Source organism: Leucopleurus acutus (genome assembly GCF_964270905.1).
Source record: "Leucopleurus acutus genome assembly, chromosome: 5".
NCBI lineage: Eukaryota > Metazoa > Chordata > Mammalia > Artiodactyla > Delphinidae > Leucopleurus > Leucopleurus acutus.
In genome coordinates, this window is record NC_139147.1 from 1,764,899 (window position 1) to 1,782,486 (window position 17,588).

Here is a 17,588-nt window from a genome sequence, read left to right on the forward strand (position 1 = left end):
GATTTCCACTCCGTATAACAAGCTTTCAAGACAGAACCGGTCCCGTCCACTAAGCACATCTCTGATGCTGACACAAAAGGACAAGGGCCGAGGGGCAGACTGGCCCGATGACAAGCATCTGTGACGGACACAAGGAATCACCTTCCAGAGGATGCTCTCCCCAGGAAGTGAAGGCTGCCGCCGCCGGCCGGGAAGGGCAAGGGCTCGTTCATAACTCAGCCCTCACGGGGCTGCTATAATCACGTCTCCTCAGCAAGTCAAGGAGACTTGTCGTTGGGGCCAGTGTTTCCCCCAAACTTTCCTGACTCCATGAAGTAGGTGGACATGTGCTCATTATGTCACATCTACCGTCCTCCAAAATCTCACTGAATGAATCGGATGATCTCTTCCACTCACATCCCCGCATTTAAGCGATTGCTTCTCAGGGCTGCACCCGGGTGAATGGACGCAGGAAGGCTCTGTCCTCAGTGGGGGAACCAGAGTGCTGTCGATTCTGGGGCTAGAAGGCCAGGCCCTGGGATGCTCACTGGCTGTGTGCTCCCGGCCAAGCTACCGCCTTCTGCAAAGTCCATGTCTCATCAGGGAGGCGTCAGGAGGAGCCCCTGACCAGTGGCGGCTCCAGAGACTCTTGTGTGGACCCATCCCGTGATCTCAAGGGAAGGTACCAGAACCCAACCAAGGTAGCTACTCGCCTGGGGTCACCAGGCTCCATGGCGTGGGGCTTGAGCCTGGGCCTCCTGTGTCCCTGTCCAGCCACTCCCCTCCACACTGCGTTCACCCTGCTGCCCAGGTGGTGGCCTGTCCGCTGAGCACCCGCTAGGGTCCTACACGCTGCTGCGCCCCGCCCCCGCCCGCCCCGGGAGTAGCCCCCAGCTCACCGCGGGGTGGATGAGGCTCTCCCGCTTGTGCAAGGTGCCCCACGTGGCGATCCCGATGGTGACCACCTCCCCTTCGCTGTAGCTGCTGCTCAGGCTGAAGACGCGCACCGCCTCTCCCACCTGCTTCATCACGCCCGTGTGGGACCCCCCGGTGATGATCCAGGCCCCTGGGAAGGAGCAGAGGGCCCTGCCACGCACACGTCCGACGCCTACGCCCTGTGCGTCTCCGGTGCTCACTGCCCCACGTCTGCAGACCCTCTACCCCAAACCAGGGCCTCAGGGAAGCCCCGCCACGATCACATCCTCCTGCGGCAGCTGGGAGCCGCGGTTCCCCGCGTTGCTCAGGCGGGGGCGGGGACAGGACAGGACCCCCGTCGCTGACTGCAGGCCTTGCCCTCTCTCCCCACCTCCCTGCTGCATCCCTCTGTCCTGCTCTCGGGAGCACGGCATCTCAGAAGTGTCTCTGAATGTGTCTGTTTCAAAGCATCACTAGTGGAGAGCCAACCAGAGCTGCGTCGGCCGCCACGCGCAAGCCAAGCACAGTGGCGGACGGCGGGGGGTGAGTCTGACCGGACACACACCCCCCCCACCCGGCCCGGGCCTGGCCTCCCAGGGACGCTCCCCCCCGCCCACCACTCCCAGGCCTGAGCCCCTCCTGTGGTCTGGGCCCTGGGCCCTCCAGCCCCGGTGCTACCTGTGGTCTGGGCCACCTTGACCAGGCCTCTTCGGAAGACGCTCTTCAGCCTGGGCTTCATGTTGAAGTCCTTGGCCCCGCCCGTCACGGAGATGAGAAGGTTGGGGACGTCCAGGCCCCAGTGCTGGGTCATGAGGTGGTAGATCAGGCTGGAGGGCGTGTCCTGGGACAGGCGGACGTACTGCGGGGAGGCCAGAAGACCCCAGAGGGTCAGGGAGCGGCCACCCCCGCCCCAGAGCCCAGCCGTCCTGCACCAGCAGTGTCTGGAGCCCCAGCTGGGCGGGCGGACGCTCACACCCGGGTCCAGACCCCGCGAGTAAAAGTGGCCGCACCCGAGCGGACACTGATTGAGGGAAGGGGGAGGCTGCCCGGAGGAGACCAGCCCCTGGCCCCTGTTTTGGGAGCACCCCCGGCCTGAGCCCCACGCCCGAGTCCAGTCTCCCTGGAAGGCCACGCCCGCCATCACCTCCACAGGGTCTGACCGGCTGCTGCCCACCTGCCCCGCCCCCACGCTGCAGAAGACCACCTCCCCCCTCCCCGCTCCCACCAACGCTCCGCAGAGGACGCCCCTCTCAGATTAAGCCAGCTGTGCCCGGGGGGGCCTGGCATTGCCCCGACACTGGCTCACGAGGGGCAGGGCTTGGGGCCGGTGCCCACCCCAGCCCGACCCTCCTTGTTCAGCCTCTTGGGCCAAGTGGGCAGCGTCCGCGACTCAGAGTCGTCGAGGGAAAAGGTCACACCCGGCTAACAAGAAGCTCAAGGTCCCAGAACCCCAGCACAGAAATAAGTGGCTACACCAGACCCTCCAGGACAGTGCGGCCCAAGAGCTGCCACGGAATCCTCCGGAAGGCTGCTGGAGACCAGGGTGGCCGGGCCTCCGATTCAGCAGGTCTGGGGGGGGTCCAAGACTCTGCTTGGAGGTACTGCTGGTCCAGCGATCCCTCTGAGTCTGCAGCAGCTGGGAGCTCAGCGGGGCCTGGGCCTCCGGCTGCTGCCGCCCTCCCTGCCCTCGTGCTCCCGGGCAGGCCTGGGACCCCGCCCCCCGCTGGCAGGACTCTCGCCTCTGCTCCTGGGTCTCACCCCATCCTCGAGGTCCTTCCCACTGCCCTCCCTCCCCCCCCGACCCACTCCCTCCTGGCAGTGACAAAAGCCATCCGGGCCACCCTGCCCACACCCTGCAGAGCACCAGCAGTGGCCCTGCCTGCTCCCTGAGGGCACCGCGTGTCTCCCGTTCGCCATGCGAGCCCCACCCACTCCGCCCTCAGTGCTGGGCAGGTGGGCTCCGCCCCAGGTTTCCGCCAGCCTCCCACTCCTACCCCAGGGAGTCCCAGCCACCTCGGTCACCCACAGTGGGCTTTGGTCCACAGTAAGAGCAACGGAGTCAGAATGGAAACCAACCTTTCCCACCTTCTGGCCCAAGCCCGTGAAGACAATGTCACCAAAGGCATCTGTTGGCATCTCCTGGACGTGCTTTTTCGGGTCCCACTCCTTGCCCTGGAAGGCGTGGGGCCTGGTGGCCTCCTCCAAGTGCTGTTCACGCATGTAGCCGCACTCACACACCACCTTCCTGCAAAGCCACTCGGTCACCAGGGGTGACCAGCGCCTGCCCCCGCCCCACTGCGAGTGTCAGAGGAGGCCCAGAGGGGTCAGGACTGGCGGCCCAGCAGGGCGAACGAGGCACCCCAGCCGAGAGCCGGTGGAGACACACAATCGTCAAACTTCTAAAAACTAAAGACAAAAATCTTGAAAGTCGGAAATGACACCTTACCTATTAGGGGAAAATAATTCCAACGACCAACTTTGAATCAGAGCCAGAAACAAGTGCCAGAAAGAAGTGACACGACATTTTTCAAAAGACAAAAACTACCAACCCAGAATTCTACACCCAGCACAACTATCCTTCACCTACAAAAGGGGCGTCAGGACATTCTCAGATGAGAGGAAACCAGGGAACTACCCCAAAAAGGCTGGCCAGAGAAGGGTCTCTAAACAGAAACAAAACGTTACAAGAAGGAATTTTGGAATATTAAAAAGGAAGAAAGAGCAATGGAAAGAATAAAAGTATGGGTGAATATAGCACATTTTCCTCCTCTTGAATTTTCTGAAGTATGTGTGATGTTTGAAGAAAAACTGCGCCATGATCGAACATAATTCTCAGTGCATGCGGACGAAATTTTGTAAATAATTATATTATAAACGGGGAAGGGCAAAGTGTTGTAAAAGGTGGGACTGTTTCTACACTTCATTCAACTTGGTAAATGTCAACACCAGGAGACTCTGATGAGTTTTGGATACATCAGTAGGTAAGGAGATGTCAGTAACATGCGATGAGTTGTGGATAGATAACGTAATACCTGGAACAACCACTAAAAAAAAAAAACAGCTATGCAAAGAGATACGGTCAAAAACAGCATAGATAAATCAAAACGGAACTCTAAGAATGATTCAGGTAACTCACAGCAAGGTAGGAAAAGAAAAACAGAGAGAAATGTAAACAAGAAAATACAGTGGCAGACTTAAGTCCTAATATATCAACAGTCACATTAAATGTAACATTCTAAATACACTGATCAAAAAAAAACAGAGACTGGCAGAGCAGGTAAAAAAAATAATAAGACCCAACATTTGCCGTCCACAAAAACCTCACTATAAATATTGTGATGGCGGCCACTTTGCTCCTCAGCAGCAGACAGGAGGCAACTATCAACACACACCACGCGAATGGATGTCAAAGGCATCCTGCTGAGTGAAAAAAGCCAATCTCAACAGATCACACTGTGTATGACTCCGTTTATATGACATTCTGGAAAGGAAGCAGTTATAGGGATGAGAGCAGATGAGTGGTTGCCAGGGGTTACAGATGGTGGGGAAGAGGAGGTGACCGTGTAACCACTGGTGGAACCATGGGATCTACCTGTAGTATCTTTGCAACTTCCTATAAATATATAGTTATTTCAAAATAAAAAGGTTTAAAAAGCACACAGTGCAGGCTCCAAGCAGAAACTTCTGGACACAGGGCTAGCACGATACACGTGGTCCCCCAAAGAGAACACCCGGCTACCCCTTTTCAACTGTCACCTCCTCTCTTGCCTTGTCTTCCTGGGTTGAAATCGTCTTATTCCTTTACGGCTCTTCTTTGGGGTTGCAGGAGAGAGAGAAGACAGCAACCGTGCTCTTTACAGCTTGTTTAATCGGAAATCTACACATTTTTTTAGAGTCCTGCTTTTGCTAGTAACAAGTGACCTGGAAGACTAGATATAGATGAGACCAAACCAAAAAAGTCCCAAAGCAGGTGAAACCTGAGCCAATGACATGGGGGAAACACAACTGGCCTCAGAGAGAGAAAACAAGTTTCCCTGCTGCTTCCGGAGTGCTTGTCCGCAGGGGCTTCTGACTCTCAACTTCTCAATCGTTAAATGGGGAAAATAATACACTGTCTGACCTCGAGCTTGCAAAACTTGTGAGGGCCAAATGAGGTTCTATATGGGAAATAATTTATAAAATTCGTGTAGCTTAACTAACCGTGCAGAGAACCAAGGACGGGTTAAGACGGCCATGGCCCACCCTGTACCTCAGTCTCCTGGGCTCACTTGGGTGCCCTTTCTCCACCCACAAGGCACGGCCCTGGCTACCCCTGGTCCCACTGCTTAGGCCGGGGCCCCCAGGGCTGGGAGCACAGGGCCAGCCATAAGGAACTCCCAGCACGCCCCGTACACCTTCCTCTACGACCCCTAGGGACTCAAGTCACTCGCAGACTCACCGGGCTCTCTCTGAGCACCTCGTGTCAGCTCCTCCATTTACGGAGGAGAGAGCTGGGTCCGAGGCGGGAAGGAGGGTCAGGACGAGGACCACTTTTATGATGATTTATGACCAACGGTGACGCTGTTCCTGGGGTCCTGGGATGTGCCCAGGGTGTGATCACAAAAAGTGCCCCATGTGGGAGTTCACGCTCCAGCTTGGCCCAAGGCTACCCAAAACTTTCTCATAGGTTCTAACAGTTAGCCTAGAACAGACCCTTTCCCTCCTCTCTCTCTCTCTTTTTTTTTTTTTTTTTGCGGTATGCGGGCCTCTCACTGCTGTGGCCTCTCCCGTTGCGGAGCACAGGCTCCGGACGCGCAGGCTCAGCGGCCATGGCTCACGGGCCCAGCCGCTCCGAGGCATGTGGTATCTTCCTGGACCGGGGCTCGAACCCGTGTCCCCTGCATCGGCAGGCAGACTCTCAACCACTGCGCCACCAGGGAAGCCCGAAACCTATTTTTAAAAACTAAAACTGGAGACCTCGGTGCAAAGCGCTCTCTGCATACTGTCGGGATATCGGTGTGAACTTGAACTCTGATTACCACCGAGTACTTTAGAGGTTGCCAGCCTTGAGGCCATCATCTGGAGCACGGTGGCCACTTCCTCTGACGCGAGGGTCCTCCCCTACCACCCCCCGGGGAGAAAGGAGGGCTCTCGTCTGAAACGGAGCCAAGCTGGAGCGTGAACTCCCAAACGGGGCACTTTTTGTGATCACACCCTGGGCACGTCCCAGGACCCCAGGAACAGCATCACCGTCGGTGATCATGCGCGTCTGGTTCCAGATCATCGTCCTCTTCTATCATCCCCGCAGAGGACACCCTTCCTCCCTGTAGTGTTCACAGTCTGAGCTGGATGCTGGCCATCTGTCCAGCAGGGAAGTAATACAGTAACTCAGACACGGTCAGAGCTCAGAGAGGACCACAAAGCCACACGATTGCAGTGCCGTCGGCAACTGGCATAAAAGGGAAACACGGAGTGTAGTGGGGGAGAGAGGTTACATCCCAGGGTGTGGTCAGGGAGGGCTCCGTGGCAGAGGCAGCGCCACCAGGTGACAAAGGAGTGGAAGTAAGAAAGAGCGAGGCCCATTTGTGGCACAGCGCAGACGAGGGTGTGTCCGGAGGGGAAATGCAAACACGAATCAACCCTGTTTGTGGGGTACGTGGAAACACTCCGAGCATCCCAGGCCAGTACAGACACGGGGACTGTCCCCCGCTGAGGCCCCTCGGTCGGCCCTGCTCTGCTCAGCCATTCCACGTGGCAACAGGGAAGGGGCCGTAAACACAGAACAAGCCACTCACCCAGCATCGGACAGTCTGGAGCTTTCCACAAAGTACATGCATTCTTTCTTCTTGATATTCTCAGGAATCCATGAACTAAGGTTTCCTTGCTGAGGGTAAAAAGGGCACTTTGAGATCCTGAGACAGTCAAATCAACACTCTTCCAAAGACCCCATCCCACACCTCACTCAGACCCGCCTGTGCGCCCTGGCACACTTCAGGGGTCTTTCTGCAGAGATGGGAGACCGAGTTCTCCCCATCCCCTGCTGGAGGCCCTCAGGCGCAGATCGGGGAGGGAAGAGTGAGCCTGAGGAATCGCTTCCTCCTGGGACCCAGGGAATGTTCACTGCCCTTTACAGTTTATAGGTCAATGTTGCCTATAAACTGGGAAGCACTGTGCTTCCAGGTTGTGCCCTTCCTCAGGAACAGCGTGATGTGGTGCAAAGGCAGCCAATGAGTGTCAGGATACCTGCCTATGTGTCGTGGGACTGCGGGCTGAGACATGAGACACCCTCCGCCCACCCGACCAGGGGCTGTGACATTCAAGTGTCTCCAACACAGGCCTGCCGGGGCTTTCCGTGAAGCCAGCCCGGGACCTTCCCTGTTGGGAGAGGACATGCAGTCACTGCACAGTGATGTGGGTGGAGGGCTTTCTGTGAGGGCGGCCCGGGACCCTAGTGCCTACCCAGCACTTTCCCAAGCAGACCAAGGACAGGAAGAGTCCCCGGGCTCAGACCCAGCCACCCAGCGCTCTCTCCAAGTCCCCTCCGCTAAAGGGCCTTTCTGGGCTGGAGCCCCCAGCTCAGCCGGGTCTCTGCCCTCCCTGGGTGTTCACTGTACCCCACCAGGGCCCTGGCAGACCCGGCGACCCCCAGACCTACCTTTTCACAGTTGCCGAAGGGGTACTGCGACCTCCTGCTCCTGCAGAGACTGCTGCTGCTTTGCCGGAGGTTGGGGACCATGCCCAGGTCAGCCACCCTCCTAGGCTGCACCCCGAAGCCGTCCTCCTGCCTGGAGCCGGCTCCATCCCGACGTCTCAGCATGGCCGGCTCCATCCTGACAGCCCCACCTTGGCTCCGCAGAGCAGGCTCTGTCCTGCTCCCTCAGAATGGGCTCTTCTCTAGCCTGCAAGGCTGAGGGGCCTGGAAGTGAGGTAGGAGGTAGATGGGACCCAGGCTGAGCAGGTGAAGCTTATCAGTCTGAGCCATTAGACATTTCAAGGAAAACTTAACAGCAGCAGCAGAGGGGAGCTAAGCGCTGATGCGGTAGAAAGATAGGACGACCATGGTTTTCGTTCTTGAGATCAAGGAGACCTCCCCAACTCACATGCACAGAAAAGTTCCTCAGGGGTCAGAAAGGGAGAGGGCATTAGCCCCTAATATGTCCTGTCAACCTCCCAGAGACCCTCGCACTGGAAGCAATCTTGGCTAGAAGGTCTGCGCGCACACAGGGAAGGGCCCCGAGTCAGACCAGATATGGGAGCAAAGCAAGATGATTGGCCAGAGGAAAACAAAGACCTGGAAAACGGCCCCCATATAAGTGATCTAAGCCACCCCATTGCACGTGACTCTGAGCCCAGCCGTGTGTCTATCTGCAGGTATTCTGTTCTTCATGAACTCTTTCCTTGCCCCACTACTTTCTGTCTGCTGATTCCTTTCTTCAAAGCAGACAGGAACCAGGGTGCTGACACTAGCCACTAGTCCCTGGTGGTCTGGCAGTTAGGATTCGGCACACTCACCACCTTGGCCCAGGTTCAATTCCCAGTCAAGGAACTGAGATCCCACTGCAAGCTGCCACACCCCACGGCCACCCGAGGTCAGAAGCAGCCCGATCGGGGGAAACGAGTCAGATGTGTCCTCATGCAGGGCCCCATCTGCTCGCCGGTCTGTACGTTTTCCCGGCTGCCCAAGCTCTAGCCCCATCGGGCCCTGGGCAGTCTGGAGGCACATGTGCATCCCTGGGGCCCAGCCCCCCACTCATAACCTCAGGTCACTGGGAAGGGCCAGAGAAAGAGCGCCATCCCCCTGCCACCACTCCTTGTGTGCCCGGTGGTGCCCAGGAGCCCCCAGAGCCGGGGGGAAACCCCCCAGTCATCACACGTGGTGCTCACGTTGGGGTCCCATCCTCCTGTTTCCAGACATGGGTCACTTTTTTTTTTTTTTTTTTGACTGTGCAAGGTCTCAGTTGTGGCTCTCTGGCTCGTTAGTTTCAGCAGGCATGTGGGATCTAGTTCCCTGACGAGGGATCGAACCTGGGTCCCCTGCATTGGGAGTGCAGAGTCTTAACCACTGCACCACCAGGGAAGTCCCAGGATCCACTTCTTTTGTTTTCCAAAAAGGAAAAAAGCCCCCACTGCCCACAGAGCTGGTTTCAGGGAGGGGCACGGCTCTGCACTCCATCACACAGGTCCTCCAAATAGAACAGATCTCATTTCCTCAATCAAATCCTTTGCTCCAGCTCTGACCTGGTCTCCATCACTGAGACCTCCGTAAGCAGCCCGATCATTTTCCTCAGTTTACAAACAGGAAAAACAAATGTGTGTGAACCCCACAGGTCTTCCCTGGAGCCATGATGCCCATGATGATATCCCATCATGTCACCCCCTATCACCCCAGGGTGTCATCCAGGGAGGCACTCCCCACCCAGCTGCTCCAAGGGTGTGAACGGGGGCCATCTGGGGCAGAGAGCAGGTCACAAGGTCTCCCTCCGTCTCCTGCCCTGAAGCCCTTTCTGGCCACATCACCTTCCCCCACACATCACGGTCACTGATGGACAGGCCTTTCTCTGCCCATTGTTGGGGTCCAGTGTAGGTGGCCCCAAATATGCCTCAAAGGTATATTGATTATTTTGAATTCGAGTTTCTTAAGAAACGACCAATGCAAGAGAGACACTCTGACCCTCCTTTCTGTCTCCCTGAGGGCAGGAAATAAGTCTCTCATGTGAAAGGTGCACCCCTGCACCTGGAGGTCGAAGGACACCCTTATCATCAAAGATGGGGAATTCGGGGCCGAGAAGACTGTATGCACCAAGCTCATGACTTCTCTCATTGACTAACGCCAAACTGTGCTCAGATCCTTCACTCGTTGGGCACCCAAAACCTGAGTTTCGTTGTCCTGTCAATTCTTTACAAATTTATACTGAAAAGTATAAGAGCTGCCTGCTTTGGCCACTTCTTAGCTGCCATTTCTCTGAATTAAAATTAGTTTCTTTCTCTCCTGCTAATCTGTCTTGTGTAAATTTTACTGTTAGTCCAGCCACAAGAACCCTAGAGGGGCAGCGGAGGCAGTTTCCCCTCCCTAACACCCTACGTCCAGCAACAGCATGCGGTCCCTGTGCCCTGGGGAGGGGCGGGGATTTGCAGGAAGCGAGGCACCCATCCAGCCCTCGTCTGGCCCACCCTCTTCGGGGCCGCTCAGCTCAACACTGGGCATTTGGGGTTCAGCCACCCAGTCTCTGGTGCGCAGGGCTCAGGCCACCCTCACCTCTGCATTCTCATTCCCTCCTCCGGGCGGCTCCCATCCCCCTTGCTCCTGGGCCAGGGCCACTCCCAGAGGCGCCCACACCTTCTCAGAAGAAGGAGTCAAACCCTCACATGAAAGCACCGGGATAACACAGAACGTTGGTACCAGGAGTAGGGGCTGCTGGTACAAACACCTGCAAATGGAAAAGCAGCTCTGGAACCGAGCCATGCGCAGAACGGAAGAGTTCGGAGGGGCGCTAGGAAAAGCCTCCATCGCTGACAAGTCTGGTGAGGGCAGCTCAGAGGAGAGCAGAGCTGGAGAGAGGGCCTCAGCCTCCTCAGGGAAGCCTGAGTGCTCGCGAGCAGGTGCTGGCAGAAACGTGGTTGGTAAAGGCCATTCTGACAAGGTCTCAGACGGGAACGAGGACCATGTTATTGGAAACTGGAGGAGGGGGATCGTGTTGTAAAGAGGCAAAGAGCTTGGCCGAACTGCTTCTCTCCTGGTGTTTTGTGGAAGACAGAACTCGTAAGTGATGAAACTGAGAATCTGGCTGAGGACGCATTGAGGCAAAGTGTTGAAAGTACAGCTAAGGCTTCTCTCTCTCTCTTTTTTTTTTTTTTTTTTGCGGTACGCAGGCCTCTCACTGTTGTGGCCTCTCCCGTCGCGGAGCACAGGCTCCGGACGCGCAGGCTCAGCGGCCATGGCTCACGGGCCCAGCCGCTCCGCGGCATGTGGGATCTTCCCGGACCGGGGCACGAACCCGCGTCCCCTGCATCGGCAGGCGGACTCTCAACCACGGCGCCACCAGGGAAGCCCTAGGGCTTCTCTTGATTGCTTATAGCAAATTGTGAGAAGAGAGAAATGACCTAAAGATGGACTTCTAATCACAAAGGATTCGGAGTCAGAGAGTTGGGAGATTCTCAGCCTATAGACAAGGAAAGGAATGAGACAGCTTGTCCAGGAAGGAAGATGGAGGGTGTGGCCAACTCTCTAAGGATGTAGGTGGCCTGTTTGTCTTCCTCCAGCTGGGGAGACTGGTCAGCCATCTCATCAGAAGCCGGGACCCACGTCCACGACAATGGAAGATTGACCCCAAGGCATTTTGGAGCTCACGGGGCTGCCCTGCCAGCACAGGCCCAGAGTGGGAGGGCGTGAGGGGCAGAATGATCTCAAAGGGGGGCCCAGCTGCCCTGCACCCCTCCCGTCCTGGACTCCTCAGCAGGAGTGTGGCCCCAGCCAGTCTGCTGTGGCAGCGCCTGCAAGATGCTGTCTCTGCCGATGGGAAGCGTGCACAGCCCTGGGGGGCCAGGGTTGGCGTGGCTACCTGCCCCCGGATTTGAAGGATGGAGGTGCCCAGAGCCCAAGGCACACGCCCCGGCAGAGGGCTGCCTCGAGGGCAGTGTGTGGGGCAGGGCAGCCCCAGACCGGTGGAGCCCCCGGCCTGTGATTCCAGGCCAGGAGCGTGCACAGCGGACGGTGCCCAGCAAAGCAGAGGGGCAGGACCACCCCCCAGTGGGCCTCAAGGCTTTGGACCTGCTCAGGACTTGCCACCCTGCCTTGTTTTTCAACCTCTCCCTTTGGGAATGGGAATGTCCTCCCTACGCCTGCGCGTCCACTGTGTTCTGGGAGCACACAGCTTGCTGTAGGCATGCAGCCCCCAGACCTACTGGAGCCTGAGCATTGATCCTGCGAGCCCCTGTGACCCCGCCCATTACCTTATCATCAGCCAATCAGAGAGCTGTGCACAAGCTGATCGCAGACCCTGTGACTCCGCCCATCACTTGGCCTTTAACAATGCTTTGCCGAAGGCCATTGGGGAGTTTGGGGTTTGGGGAGGCACAGGCCACCCGTCTCCTGGCTCAGCCCTGCAATAAACCTTTCTCTGCTCCAGACTCTGACGTTTCGGTTTGTTTTGGCCTCACTGTGCGTCCGTCGGGCACACGAACTCGCACTGGGTAACACTGTCTGGTTTCCCAGGTTCACAGCCAGAGAGGACTCTGCCTCGGGATGAAGCTACCTCGAGTCCCCCCACACCTGACTTAGGTAGTATGTAGAGGAGACTTTGGACTCAGACTTTGGAGTGGATGCCGGAATGAGTTAAGATTTGGGGGCTGTTGGGATGCAGTGAATGCATTTTGCATGTGGGAAGGACATGAATTTTGGGGGTCAGAATGCTATGGTCTGACTGTGTTCCCCTAAAATTCCTACGTTGAAACCGGCCCCCGAAATGCGATGGCATTTGGAGGTGGGGCATCTGAGTGGTAGTTAGGTCAGGAGGGTGGAGCCCTCGTGAATGGGATCAGGGTACTTATAAAAGAAACCCCCAAGATCTCCCTGCAACCCAAAGGGGGCCCTCACCAACCCTGCGGGCACCTTGATCTTGCACTTCCAGCCTGCAGAGCTGTGAGGAATAAATGCCTGCTGTCCATAAACCACCGAACGTGGAATTTTGTTATAGTGGCCTGGATGGACTGAGACACGGCAGTCAGCAGTGCTGGCTCTGCAGCCCCTCCAGGGCTTCCTGGCCCAGCACTCATGGCGCAGGGGGCCTTATACCTGTGTGGCCCTTACAGGGCCATCTGCAGTCCTATATGGCAGCTCACCTGGCCTCACAACCAGCTTCTCAGGGAAGCAGATGAGCAGGAAATGTTCCAGGTGACCAAAGAGCAGAACGAGGCTCTGAAAAGCGTACAGCCGGGCCGCTAGTCTGTAAGGGGACCTGGACTAGAGGCGGCTCCCGACCCCCTCCAAGGCTCGGTCCTGGACTAGAGGCGGCTCCCGCCCCGCCTCCAAGGCTCGGTCCTGTACAGGACAAGGAGCTAAAGGATGAGCCGTAAAGGACTTGGTCTTAAGAAACTCAAGTGCGTGTGCTCAGATTCACATTTCTCAGACAGCTGCCCATCTCAGCTCACCCGCAGGGGCTTGTGTGGATTTTCTCCAATCCCAGCTGCCAACAGGTCCCTGGGAAACGTGTCAAACGCCACTCCTCCCACCCACCACCCCATCAGACTTCACGGGACAGAGCCGGCCGTGTGTAACCATCCCCATGCCCAGCTGCAGGGGGGATGCTGGCCTGACCCTCTCCTCCCTCCTCCCCCTGTCCCTCCCCCCAACCCAGCCCCGCCATGCCCAGCTTCCCGTCCACCAGCCTAGGCCCTGGGAGAGTCCGGAAACCCAGGGCTGACAGTGACCTTACAGAGCCCCCCGTCCAACCTTCTCTGGGGTTCTTCTCCACAGAATCTTATCATCAGTTGCTTTCTTCACATATCACCTAAAAGCAAATCTGGCCACCCTGTGTTATAGCTAAAATTCTTCATAAGCAATTAGCACAGGCGTGTTGAGAAAACGCTAAAAGTAAATGACTTCCAAGAAGAGAGAGAGAGTATCTGACTGCATGGGCCTGAATATACGGCCACACAGCACGCACACCGCAAACGCCACCTAGCACAGGACACTGACAAAAAGGTGAAGCTGTTGCCGTGGAGGGGACTGAGGGGGTGAATGTCCCACCCAAGACCGCGGGTCCAGACCACGGGGACCGAGACAGGGCTCCTGCTGGCACTCCACCCTCCTCAGCCCGGAAGACTCACCAGGAAACAGAACCGCAAGCGGGCCTGGGCACACTGGCTGCGGCCCGATGTGCACCCCCCTCTGCACTTCTCTAAACCCTGCAGCTGCTCCCAGCGGCTCCGCTCCAGCATCCTTTGAAATGCTGGCTGTGAACGCACTTTCCAGGCTATAAATGGCCACGCGCGGGGTGAGGGGCAAAGGAAGTACCAGCCGCAGAACTGGGCCGGGAGGTCTTGGGCGGGGGCGGGGGGCGCGGGTGTCGGAGCAAGAGCCTGAGATGGCCAAGTTCCTGTTCTCCCCCCGGACAGACCGCGCCCAGCCCTGTCGCAGCGCCTGCGTCCCGCGCCGCAGCCCAGCGGACGCCCGCACCCGCGCTGCCTGGGTCCCTGCCTCCGTCCCCACACGCCCGCCGCAGCCCCGCACCAGCTCCCCAGCCCGGGCCCGCGCCCAGCCCTCTGCGCCCCGGCTCACTCAGACCCCAGAGCCTGCAGTCGTCCCCGAACCCCAGCCGCGCCCCAGCTCCCGCCGCCGCGCCTGCACCCAGGCGGGTGCCTGGGTCCCCGCACCCCGCGGCGCACGCACCCCAGCCTGTGCTCCGCTTGTGCCGGCCCGCACGGCGCCCCTGGACCCCTGCGCATCCTCCCCGCGACCGGCGCCTTCGCCGCACCCCGGTGTCCTCCACCCCGGCCGGCGCGCCTACCTGCTCGGGGAGGCCCGCGCCCCCGCGTCACTCGCGCGCCGCTGCGCAGGACTGCAGCCCTGGCCCCGCGGGGCCGCCCGCATCTCGGGCCCCCGCAGCGCGCTCTGCGTCACGGCTCCGGAGAGCGCAGCCCGCCCCGTCCCGCGCCCGAGGCCAGAGCCGAAGAGGAGAGAAGAGCCGCAGGAGCGGGGTCTCCCAGACGCCCGAGCTGGGAGGGCAGCCTCCCCAGACCCCCTCCCGAGAGGCTGGCGGCACGTGTAAACCCGGAGGCAGCGATTCTGGCCAAGTCCAAAGAGCACTGCGAGGCGGGGCGCGCAGGGCTGGGTGGGGATTGTGTCAGCCAGAGCTGGAGACCCAGGTGGCCCCGGCACCAAACCGGGTGAGCCACTTCCCCTGCCGGCCTATCCCTGCCGTCACCTGTCTTCCTGGGGGCCCCAAAGCCAGGAGACCGTTCCCGGGAAGGCAGGAACCGAGGGAGCCAGAAAGATGCAACCGCACAGTATCCACCCTGCCACGTGCTGGCCCCTGGGCCCTCAGGTGCCTGATTTCCACCCTGGCTGCCCTGCCCCGCTCAGTCCTCCTGGCTGGAGGGCAGAGGGGACTGGATTCTGAAAGACTGATCCCAACTTTCCCTAAATCTCCAAACTCCCCGGCCACAAGTCTCTTAGCCAACAGAGGCCCTCTGCCCTCTCCCTCCCGGCTGCCACCCCACAAGGCCCCACGGCCACTCCCGGGCCCTTGCTCAGGGTCCAGGGAAGTGAACAGGGTCCTGTGCCTCTCTGATCCAGGGCCCGAGGTCTGCCTGCTGACCCTCATTTCCTCCCCTGGGTGTGCTGACCTAGTGTGCAGACTCCTGCCCGGAGCACCCTCCTCTGGAAGGCCCTTCACCCCCACCCGCCCCTGCCTCTCCACAAAGCAGCCAGCCGGCAGTGCCACGGGTCCACCAGCCAAAGGCTGGCCCCTGTCTCACTCTCCGGTCATCAGGAGGTTCCTAAGCAGCTTGGGGAACGTGTCGGAACCCAGCAGAGCCCCTTGTACGGCACTTGGTCGTTTTTTTCCAGACACTTTAAAGGCAGCTGGAGCCACTCCTCCAAGGTGGTTGGCACCACGGAGTTAAAGAACAGCAACAGTGGGTGTTACCCGATGGCTCTGGCCTGCAGGACTGCACGCTGCAGGGGGCACAGCCTTCCAGACATCACTGCTGCATCCTCAGAGCCCGCAAGTAGCAAGCGCTCAGTGAGTGGCCGCCACGGGACGTATTCTGCTACGAGGACGGCCACAACCCCAGACAGGCATCTCAGACCCTAGTTAACAGGCAAAGGAAGAGGAGACCCACCCGCGTCTGCAGCTGCTCGTCAGCAGCTGTGCCCATACTCTCACCCAGGGCTCCTTCCTTGATGCCCTCTGGCCCAAGAGCCATCATGACTAAAAGCACACTGAGGGGAAGTTAATATTTCATGAGACAGAAGTAACTGCAGGACTGTCCGATGGACAGGTGCAGACAGGCTGGCTCTCGTTTCCAGGTACCCCAGGGCCTCTGTGGGAACATTGCTTAAGGTGAAGTATCTCATGAATCAGGCTTCTGACGAAACATATGTGCCCTCATCGTTCCCTGTGGGGCTCTTTCCCTCCTAGAGACCAGCATGTCTCACCACATGTTTCACACTGCTGCAAGAGCAATTATGAAATGTCGTTTCCATAAAAATAAGAAGCAGGAACCGCAAAGTGCAAGAGCAGCGAGTACTGATCTCGACCGAGGGTTGTTTCCAGTTCAGATAAAGGAAATGCGGCGGCGCAGAAGACTTTGTTACCGCGCGGACGTCATGCCCGAGATATAAAGCCCCCTGGTCTGGCAGCGAGAGAAAAACCACAATCACTGAAAAGATAGTGATCTAAGCGATTAGCGTGGCAAGCCCTGCTCATGAATGATACACAGGAGCAAAGAGAGGCCAGGCTGCAGGCTCCTTGGAGAAGAGCAGAGGAAGGAGGGGAGGGGCTGGGGGCTGGGAGCCAACACGGCCAGAGCCTAGGGCAGCTGCTGCAGACTTTTTCCCTACGGGGCCGGGTGGTTAATGGTTCAGGTTTTGCAGGCGATGGTATCGGTTGGAACTACTCAACTCTGCCCTCGCAGCGAGAGCGCAGCCGATGGCAAAACATAAGTGCATGGGTCTGGCTGTGTGCCAATAAAACTTTATTTACAAGAACAGGCAGTGGCTGGATCTGGCCTGCTGGCTGCGGGTTGCTGACCCTCGTCTAGACAGCGGAGCAAGAGGAGTGGGCTTCATGCTGGGGGACAACCTCCATCACTTCATTTCTGAGGTCAAAGGAGGAACTGCATTCCAGAAACGTCTAATCCAAAGGGACTGCCCATGGAAGTAAGTGGGCATGGTGGTGCTGCCCAGGAGGGTAGAGACCGTGGACACCCTCGTGGCTGTGTGCCCACCCAGAAGGCTCTACCAGGTGGCCCATTCATTCTGCAGCGACAAGGATGAGAACGGAGACGGAAATGCCCCGGACGGTCAGGACACAGAATAAAATGAATAAACACAGGCCTCACTTCTCTCCCACAAGTCCATTCTGTGGTCTGCAGCCGAGTCTGTCCGTCCGGACTGCTCTCTGCGGCGGCCGGCATCACCGTCGGTGGATGAGGGCAGAGAGGCTTGATCGCTCGGCCGGTTCCCCCACCCCCCAGCTCCCGTGAGCTTGCCAAGTGCCACGCTAAGCTCCCACGTCCGTTGGCAGTCCTCAAACCCGGTGTGGAAGGAAACCTTCTCACCCCCAGTGGGTGGGGAGGGAGCGGTGACTCGGGGACCTGCCAGAGCTGGCATCCGAAGGCCCCTGCAGACCCTGCATGCACGTTGGTCAGCCAGCCTCACCATGGGCAGACGCTGTCTAGGGGCTGGGGCTCTGGGGAAAAGAGGAGCCCAGACCCGCAGTCCAGGGGAAGAATGACATAAACCACCCCAGGACATAGAAACCATTGAGAGTTCAGCGCGGCAGGAGCTGGAGGTCACAGGGTCAGTGTCAGGCAAGCTGGGACGGCCTTTCTCAGCAGGGTGCATTGAGGAAGTGATCCACTTTCTAAGGAAGTGTGATGGATTGAACCAGAACAATCCGATGAAAGCCATTTGGGCCCAGGGAAGAGTAGGTGCAAAGGCCCCGAGGTGAACTTAAGTCGTGTGTTTGAGGACCACCAGGAAGGCCATAGTG

At 58.4% G+C, this 17,588-nt stretch overlaps 1 protein-coding gene across 1 annotated transcript in view; it reads right to left on the bottom strand.

Annotated features, from left to right (window-relative positions):
• Nucleotides 1–14,591, bottom strand: part of TRPM2 (transient receptor potential cation channel subfamily M member 2) — a 49,801-nt gene extending 35,210 nt beyond the window's left edge. The window contains exons 1-6 of the mRNA XM_082839920.1: nucleotides 14,379–14,591; nucleotides 7,529–7,789; nucleotides 6,669–6,757; nucleotides 2,971–3,139; nucleotides 1,573–1,753; nucleotides 879–1,045 (exon numbers count right to left, since the gene is read on the bottom strand). Of these exons, the coding sequence (XP_082696046.1) occupies nucleotides 879–1,045; nucleotides 1,573–1,753; nucleotides 2,971–3,139; nucleotides 6,669–6,757; nucleotides 7,529–7,702 (780 nt within the window). The 5' untranslated portion in view covers nucleotides 7,703–7,789; nucleotides 14,379–14,591. The remainder of the gene's footprint in view (nucleotides 1–878; nucleotides 1,046–1,572; nucleotides 1,754–2,970; nucleotides 3,140–6,668; nucleotides 6,758–7,528; nucleotides 7,790–14,378) is intronic.
• Between the last annotated feature and the right edge of the window lie 2,997 nt (nucleotides 14,592–17,588).